The 8398-nt window shown below is 54.0% G+C and overlaps 1 protein-coding gene across 1 annotated transcript; it reads right to left on the bottom strand.

Annotated features, from left to right (window-relative positions):
* Positions 1 to 4228: 4228 nt before the first annotated feature.
* On the bottom strand, positions 4229 to 6451 carry LOC134547790 (acrosin-like). The gene is made up of 5 exons (XM_063391910.1): positions 6381 to 6451; positions 5882 to 6124; positions 5304 to 5569; positions 4891 to 5036; positions 4229 to 4414 (listed from the first exon to the last, which is right to left on the bottom strand). Exons 1-5 carry the CDS (start codon positions 6449 to 6451, stop codon positions 4229 to 4231), a joined length of 912 nt encoding a protein of 303 aa, XP_063247980.1.
* Positions 6452 to 8398: the final 1947 nt, after the last annotated feature.

Genomic DNA, 8398 nt, shown 5'->3' with positions numbered 1-8398 from the left:
TCCAGTATCTCATCTGAAGCCACCCTCTGTCACTGTAAAGCCATTGCGCCTTGTCCTTTTAGGATCTGCCCTTGTAGGAAAGCTCTTTGCTGCTTTCTTCAGGCCCCTCTTCTTGCAGGATGAGGCTGTGCAGTCTCTGGGGGAGGCAGCTGCTGAGGAATCCATTTCAGGCTGTGAGCTGGGGGTGCAGCTGAAGTGCCAGCTGCAGATTGAGCTCTGGCTGGTGCAAGCCCAGGACCCGAGACTGTGCACCCTCTGCATGACAGAGGGCACAGGACCTGTGGCACTGGCCAGAGCACTTATTGGAGTTTGGCGTTTCTCCTCCTACCCCCCACCCCCTCATGCCCCGACCCTCCCTTTTCTCTCAGGGAATTTTCTCACATTTGTTGCCTAAGACATGGAGGAGGAGGGATGGTGCAGTTAGCTCCTGTCTCTGAGCAGGGGACTTCTCTTTGGAAGTGTAGAGATACTGTGAGATTTTGGCTGAGCCGTGAGTGGCTGGGCTCAGCTCCTCACTCTCTCTCACTCTCGGGGCCGGAGGGGAATGGTCAGGTTTGCTGCTGCTGTGGGGTGAATTCGCTGCCACCCTGGAATTCTGTTCTGCACTGCTCTTCTCCTTTCTGTGGGTGAGCTTCTGCTCACAAGAGCAGCTGTTGAACTGGGACCTTTCCAACACCCAGCCTCACTGCAAAGGGGACCCTGTCTCCCTCCCCCATCCTGGAGGGCGCGTCTCCCAGCTGCTTGGGGCTGCTGCTTGCAGTAGCCTGGCAGCCACTGCCCAGCTGTGCTGTTTTCTGCTGCTGATTTGGGCTCTTTTGCTGCACATTAACCCAATACTCCGTGCCTGCCCGAACACTCTGTGGTTTCTGGCACGGCTCCAGAATCTTTGGTACACTTTGTTGTCACTCCGGGATGGCCCTGCCTCTGCTCTTCTGGCCTGTTGCTCCAAGGTTCCCGCTGCAGTCCATCCAGCTTTCCGAGTGGCACTGACACCGGCTGCTTCCCGTGGGTTTCCAAAGGAAGCCCCTCTCCCTCTCTTCCACCATCACCGTGTGGAGAGCGGCGGCCGAGCCCGCGCCACAGCGCCCCCTGCAGGCGGGGGAATCATCGCCCTGCCCCGCCCGGCCGGGAGCCACCAGCGCCCCTGGCGGCCGTGCCCGGAACTGCACCAAGGGGAAAGCGCCTGCGGCCGAGAGACGGCTCCTGCCGCCTCCTGCTTCTGTTTGTTGTTGCTGCTGCTGCTGTTGTTCTGTGATTGCCTCGTTAGACACACTGGTAAAGAACTGTTACTCCTGTCCTCATAGCTCTGCCTCAAACCCTGTAATTTCAAAGTTATAATAATTTGGAAGAAAGGGGGTCACATTTGCCATTCCAAGGGAGCTTCCTGCCTTCCTTGGCAGACACCTGTCCTTTAAACCAGGACAACACTGAGAACTGCAACAGGAGCTGGTGGCTCTTTATGGAATGAGACATCTGTGAGAGTGTTGATGGAACCCCAGGAATATTTACAGAAACCCACTCCAACTGCGGGAAAATGGCACGGGCAGGGAATCAAACAGGGCACCTGTCAGGTTGCTGGAGCCACCTATGACCTGGAATGGTCACACAGGGGAGTTTCCTCAGCACTAGGGCAGCTCAGATGGAACTGTAGACAAGTACCTCTGGAGCCTCCCTCCTCCGCATATCAAACTGCTGGGATTTTCAGAGCAGGAATGAGCCAGAGGAGGAATGTTATAGTTCTGTGTGCAGAGTTTGTGTAAATTATAAGGGTGCATTTGAGCCTCTCTGTTGTTGTGACATTTGGTGCAGATTTGGTGAAGTCATGGGTAGTGGGTGGAGAAGGTGTGCACAGCATGATCAGCCTAAGGTGGCCACAGAGGAATTGTGGAGGTCCCCATAAGCTGTGAGGAGGAGGGGCTCGAGTCTCTGCTTGAAGGCCTTTGGAGACAGGCACAGGAGAGCCTTGTGTCCCTTGTGCCATACAAAGGGTGCTAGAGCACACAGAGAAGGGAGTGGAAGTCCCTTCTTGGCATGCAAAAAGGGGTTTCACATGCCTCGAGGTGTTTGATGTGATGGGAAATATCCCTGGTTCAGGTGAGGAGATATCCGTGGCCAAGGTTGTACAGAACTGGGAGAAATTATTGTGGGCAGCAGAATTTTGCCAAGAGAGCACAATAAGCTTGTTCCAGGATGACTGGGCAGCTCTAAGCTTGTCTGCTCACTGGGCAGGGTGATGACCATCCCCAGCCCTTGGTGACACCCTTGGACTCAGTGTCTTTAGTGAGCAGGCAGCCCCTGAAATTTACTTCAGGAAATATTTGAAGAAGCTTATGCCAGTGTGGCAGGGACCAGAACAGATGTGGGGTGGTTGTTCTCAGCACAGCCCATCTTGATTAACACAAAGGGAAGAGTGCCACGTGCCATGAGACAGGACTACATTGGCCTGATGATGCCAGATTGATTTTTGCCTCTTTTATTTTATATATTGTCTGTATTCTTTACACATAGCTTTGTAGCTCTGTAGCCTGTTGTTGTATCTGTGGCTAGTTTTCCCAGAACTTTTCCCTACCTTTTCCCTAAGCAGAAAGACAAAACATATTTCAGAACTCTATGCCCTGGAGGGTACAAGGCCCCTAATCCTGTCTTGGTTCTTCTTGGGAACCAAGGCTGGAAACAGCTCTTTGAAACACATTTTCATAAACAAAGTTTAGTTTCCATCTGGGGGTGGGAAGTGGGGAAGGGGGGGAGGGGCTAGGATTTAGAGACCATTGAACCAAGGGAGAAATTACTTCACCACTTGTTCTTCTAATTGGTGATTTTTGTCAAATAAGCTAATTTGCTAAGCTTATAAAACTGTATTCAGCCCACGTGGGTGAGGAATTCTGTGGACATTTTCCATATCTGCTGCTGGAGGCCTTTATAATAAAGATCAGCCTTTATATCACCTCCTATAGTAATATTATGTTGAAAGCGTGTTGTTTTATTTCTAGGTTCTTTAAGTCATCACTTGAAGCCAAGAAGAATATCCAGAAGCAGATGGAGTGACACCAAGCCCAAGGCATTTTGAAGCATTCTGTTAGATGGAGAAAATCAACATTCACTTGCCTTCACATGGAAAAGAGAGGAACTTCCTTCAACAGCTCTTCCCCATGGCATTCCAGGATCCTCTACCATTGCCCCCCTACCACCCCCAGAATCAAAGTTTAATTGAAAAGGGTATGAATTTGGGGGTAAAATTGTACATTTTGTAGCTGATTTGTTAATTCGCAACCCAAGATAAGAAGGTTCTTGTCCATCCTGTGGTGATTATGTGCAGCACTCAGAAAAGAAGCACAGCAAGCTGCACTTTGTGTCTGTGCAGCTGGCTCTTTGATTGCTCCTTCTCTCCATTTGCCAGGATTATACAGCCCTCTCATCTTCCTTGACTCCTCCCTGTCTCTGCCCTTGTCTCCTCCCAAATATGGACCCAAGCCCAGGGATCTTTTCCCCCTGGCTCCCAGGTTGGCCCTGCCTTGATGTTGCAGCTGCTGTTGGCCCACTCCCCTTGGCCCTCCATGGCATTCCTGCGGTGCTCTCCTACTGTTCCTGCCAGGTTCCTCTCCCCAGAATGACCCCAGCTCATCCTTTGGGTATCTGTGACCACCTGGCACATCAATCCCCCTTTAATACTGTGAAATCTGGCTCTGCCTTAGGGCACTGGCACTCCAGTCAGGAGCCAGGAGTTTCCCTTGTCATGCTGGGCACTTTCCCAGGTCTGTTCCACCAGGCCCAGGCTCACACCAGGCCTTAAATCATCAGCCCATGGGCATTTGAGCACTGTCCCCAAGGTGTCTGTTTTTGTCCTATTGCCTTCCTAGGCTTGATGTACCAGGTTTCTCCAGCCCATGGTGGCTCAGAGCACTCTCCTCTCTGACCAGGCACTTTGGAGCTCTTTGGAGACACTCTGTTCCTTTTTGTGCCTCAGGCTCACTCTGCAGTTGCCAAGTGTGGCACTTCTTGCCTTGCCCTGGAGTGGGAATTGTACTAAAAAGATGGTTCCCTGTGAACAAAGGTAACTTTATTTCAACAACTAAATCAACTGCAGTGTCTGCATGCAAAGAGGAGAAGAACGTAGTCAGGACAGAGCAGGCTTTTGACACTGAGGGTGCCTTTGGATCAGCAGGCCTTGCCCAGCAGGAAATGGTTGTGGTGCACTGCAGCCTGCCCTGGATGCTGCCTGTCCTGCTGCTCAGGAAGCACTTTCAATTGCATGTACACGCATGTTGTATACAATCCAGTCATAGAAGTGCTGAGTGGAGGTGTAGACTCCAGGCTGCTTCGGTCTGGCACAGCCTTCTCCCCAGCTAGTTATTCCGACAACCCACCAGTAGTCAGCTTTCTTATCCTGGCACATGAGAGGACCACCGCTGTCACCCTGCAGTGGAGCACAGAGGATTAAGGTCATGTTGGTGGCCCCTACCAGCAATGGGGCTGTCTCCTCCCCTCTCACAGCCCCTGCCTGAGCTGTATTCCAGGCAGAGGAAGGCTCTGCTCAGGGCCTGGAGCCTGCAGAGGCTTGGCTGTGAATGGCTTGGGGTCCTGTAGGGTAGGGCTCTGTCTGTCTTCTCTGCACAGGGCTCCTGGATGTGCAGAGGATGGATGCTTGGCACCTGCATCTCTGTGCTGCCAAGAGCACCAGCTGGGCTTTCTGGGCTTTCTGGCACAAGGGGGGCCCTGGGCAAGCAGGAGGGGATGGGGAGTGTGTGGGAAGCCCCCACAGCAGTCAGGAAGGCAGCTGGGGCTGGGAGGGCGACTGAGTGGCTGGGCAAAGCAGGCCCTGGGTAGTGTTGGGGCAGTGCTGCCAGGGCTGCTGGTGCTGTGGGGGCTGAGGGGCTCGTGGCACGCTCCTACCTGGCAGGCGTCAATGGTGCCCTGTGGGTAACCAGCACACAAGTTGTACGGGTGGATTTCCCCTGGATACCAGCCAGTGCTATTGCAGAGCTTGACATCGATGAGCTGGACCTTGGCCTCCTGCAGGCGATCACTATAATCTTGAGCTATGAGCAGAGAAAGGAATGAGCCCCTAGCAGCACCATGTTGGTTTTCTCCTTCCCTCTCTGAGGGTAATCCCTTTGCCTCGGGCGTGGTTTTGCCTCTACACAGGCACTGGCAGTCTGTGTCCCTGCTCCCTGCCTTTGGGGAATATGCCAGGCCCACCTCTGCAGAGGGGTACATCCTACAGCCTGGCTTTGGCCTCTGCTGGGAGGAAGGCAAACCCTCTCCCCAGTGCACCTGGCTGTCCAGGAGTCACTCTTGGAACTCACATCTTGCAGTGGTGGCACCCCAGCCAGCGATCCAGCAGTTCTTCAGATTTGAGACTCTTAGGGTGGGGTCCGCCACACAGGCCAGCTGGATGTAGGAGCTGCACTCGACAGGACGTTCTAACTGCACCAGGGCGACATCGTATCTATAGTCCACACGCTTGTAGTACCGATGTATCACCACCTGCTTGACATCACGTGCCACGGCCCCCAGGCCTGGCTTAGTGAACTGGGTGGCTCCAATCACCACATACAGCAAGCTGACATTCCTGGAAAAGGGATGGAGAGAGGGCTGAGAGGGAGCAGAGCCATGTACCACAGCAGCCCAGCAGTTGCCACATCTCATTTGGCATGGCAGATTCGGAGCAGTCCTCTGGCTGGTGTGTGTGCCCTCACACACATTAGGCTGGGGAATGTCAAGCTGGAAGCTGCTAGGAAGCCTTGGCAGGAGCCCAGGTTTCTCCTGAGCAGTGTGGCAGCTGGGCTGCCTGAGAGGAAAGGGGATGGGAGTAGCAGCTGGTGCTGCTGACAGGGCACCTGCTGGAGTTGTGGGGCTGTCCCCATTCCCTGCTCCTCCTTACTCAATCTTGTCGAAGCAGTGGGCTGCTGTGAGGACCCAGTCTGCAGTGATGAGAGACCCTCCACACCAATGCCCCAGTTTTGGTGATCCGGGATGCTGGATGCTGACAACCCAGGGCCAGGATGCTTCCGCAGCACCTACGCCACCCACAACGCGTGTCATGTCGTCATCATAAGCCACGTTGCCGTAGGAATATGTCATGGAGCGGTAGGGAGATTGCGAAACTCGGTATCCGCAGGAACCTCTGCAACAGAAAGTCATTTCCATGCTGCTCATGACCTGCTGTGGCTCAGGCTGAGGCTCTGCCCTCTGCCCTCCCCACAAGGGCTTGCAAGCACAGCAGGCCAGGGAAGGCCATGGGGTGTGTGTCTGTCCAAGGAACTGAGGCTTCCCCATGGCGGGTGGGAAGCTGTGGCCCAGCCATGGGGGACAGGCAGGTCCCCTCCAGGGAAGGCCCCAAGGGTTGCCATGGCTCCCTCCCAGGGCCTGGGGCCACTTACCCACAGGGGTACTGTATGCTGTGGGCCAGCCCGGCCACGCTCAGCAGGACGAGGAGGCCGAGCCGATTCATGGCTGCCAGAGGCACGTGTCAGCAGCAAGCACTGAGGGCTCCGTGCAGCAGCGCAGCCACAGCCGCAGTGCCCGCAGCAGCCGCGCTGCCCGTGGTGCCCTCGGCCCTGGGGCTGATGTCACAGAGGGGTGGGTTCCGTGTTCTGGGCTCTGTGGGGGCCTGGGCAACTGGGCCCACGGGGGGAGGGGCAACATCGAATGGGTGAGCCACAGAGTGGTTTGGGGTGGAAGGGAGCTTGGAAATCACATAGCTCTGACTTCCTGCCATGGGCAGGGAGGGATAGTTTGTACTGGAGAAGGTTGCTCAGAGCCTGCCTCAGAAGCTGTCCTTGAACACTTGCAGGGATGGGGCATTGAAGTACTAAGTCCTGATCAACAGGCCCTGCCTGAAGCAGGAACATCAGCTCTTGACCAAAAGGTGGCCTCTGGAGGAACCTTCCAACCAAATGTTATCTATATCCGCTCATTGGCAAAACATGGATTTGCCTTTCTCTGTGTAGAAACTGGACAAGGCCACATTGGGCCTTCTTTTGTGGTGTAGGATCACAGACAACTACCCTGGTTCCTCCTGGAGCCCTCCAAGGCCTTGGGAGTGTCGCAATAGGAGAACAAAACCAGATGATCCTGAACTAGAAGTTATGGTAGTTTGTTTGTTCAACAGTATAAAATGGGGCCCTCTCCCAGCACAGTCAGAAATCTCATTGCCCGTAGGGGAAGGCACCTGCAGGATTTCCCAGGTGCTGGGAGGGGTTCTCCAGTCCTTCACTGGGACAGTGACTTCCCCCGCTTGATGGTCAGACCTGGAGGATGGTCAAGGGTTAGGGTAACTTGTGATGTGTCTTCATCACTGTAGGCAGTCTTTGACAGTACTGATTTGATGCAGTGCTTAGCTTATCCTTTTGCAATTCTTTGCAGTTTTTGAATGATAGTAAATTACATTTATTCCTGAAGTCAGTGTCTGTATCTTGTGTGCTGACCCTGCCTACATGAAAAACAGGCATCCACAGTTGTTTTGGGAAACCCATGCCAGTATCTCACAATCAAGAATTCCTTCCTGTGGTCTCATCTAAAGTTACTCTCTGTCACTGTAAAGCCACTGCCCCTTGTCCTTTTAGGACCTGCCATTGTAAGAAGGCTGCTGGCTCTGCTGCTTTCTTCAGGCCCCTGTTCTTGTAGGATGAGGCTGTGCAGTCCCCGTGGCCAGCAGCTGCTGAGGAATCCCTTTGGGGCAGGGAGCTGGGTGTGCCAGTTGCAGATTGAGCTCTGCCTGGCAGGAGCCCCCAGACCAGAGGCCAGGAACTGCCCACGCTTTGCATGACAGAGGGCACGGGGAGCTGTGGCACCAGCCAGGGATTTGAATGGACACTGAGTGCTGCAGCAGGAGCTGGTGGCTCTTTATGGAATGTGACATCTGTGAGTCTGCTGTAGGGATCCCAAGGGTGAATGGGGATGGATACCTGCTCTGACTGGGTGAGAATGGTGTGGTTAGGGAATAAAACTGGTCACCCATCAGCTTGTTGGCGTCACTTGTGCCTCCAGAATGGTTACACACGGGAGTTTCCTCTGCATTTTGGCAGCCCAGATGGAACCCAAGGACAGTACTGCTGGAGCCTCTGTCCTTCAGAGCAGGTACTGGTGAGTTCACCTGGGATCTTCAGAGCAGGAAGGATCCAGAGGAGGAGTGTTAAAATTCCATGTGCAGAGTCTGTGTAAATTATATGGGTGCATTTGAACCTCTCTATTGTTGTGACATTTGGTGCAGATTTGGTGAAATCATGGGTAGTGGGTGGAGAAGGCGTGCGCAGCATGATCAGTGAGGTGGCCACAGAGGAATTGTGTAGGCCCCTGTAAGGCACAAGGTGGGTGTCTTGAGTCTCTACTAGGATGCTCGAGTCTCTGCTTGAAGGCCTTTGGAGACAGGCACAGGAGAGCCTTGTGTCCCTTGTGC

The sequence above is a fragment of the Prinia subflava genome, chromosome 2 (assembly GCF_021018805.1).
Source record: "Prinia subflava isolate CZ2003 ecotype Zambia chromosome 2, Cam_Psub_1.2, whole genome shotgun sequence".
Classification (NCBI taxonomy): Eukaryota; Metazoa; Chordata; class Aves; order Passeriformes; family Cisticolidae; genus Prinia; species Prinia subflava.
This window is presented reverse-complemented; position numbering and strand designations above follow the sequence as displayed.

Coding starts and splice junctions, on each gene's coding strand:
- LOC134547790 (XM_063391910.1), bottom strand. CDS start 6,451: ATGAATCGGCTCGGCCTCCTCGTCCTGCTGAGCGTGGCCGGGCTGGCC. Junction 6,125..6,380: donor AGCATACAGTACCCCTGTGG/GTAAGTGGCCCC, acceptor TTTCTGTTGCAG/AGGTTCCTGCGGATACCGAG. Junction 5,037..5,303: donor GGGTGCCACCACTGCAAGAT/GTGAGTTCCAAG, acceptor CTCTGCTCATAG/CTCAAGATTATAGTGATCGC.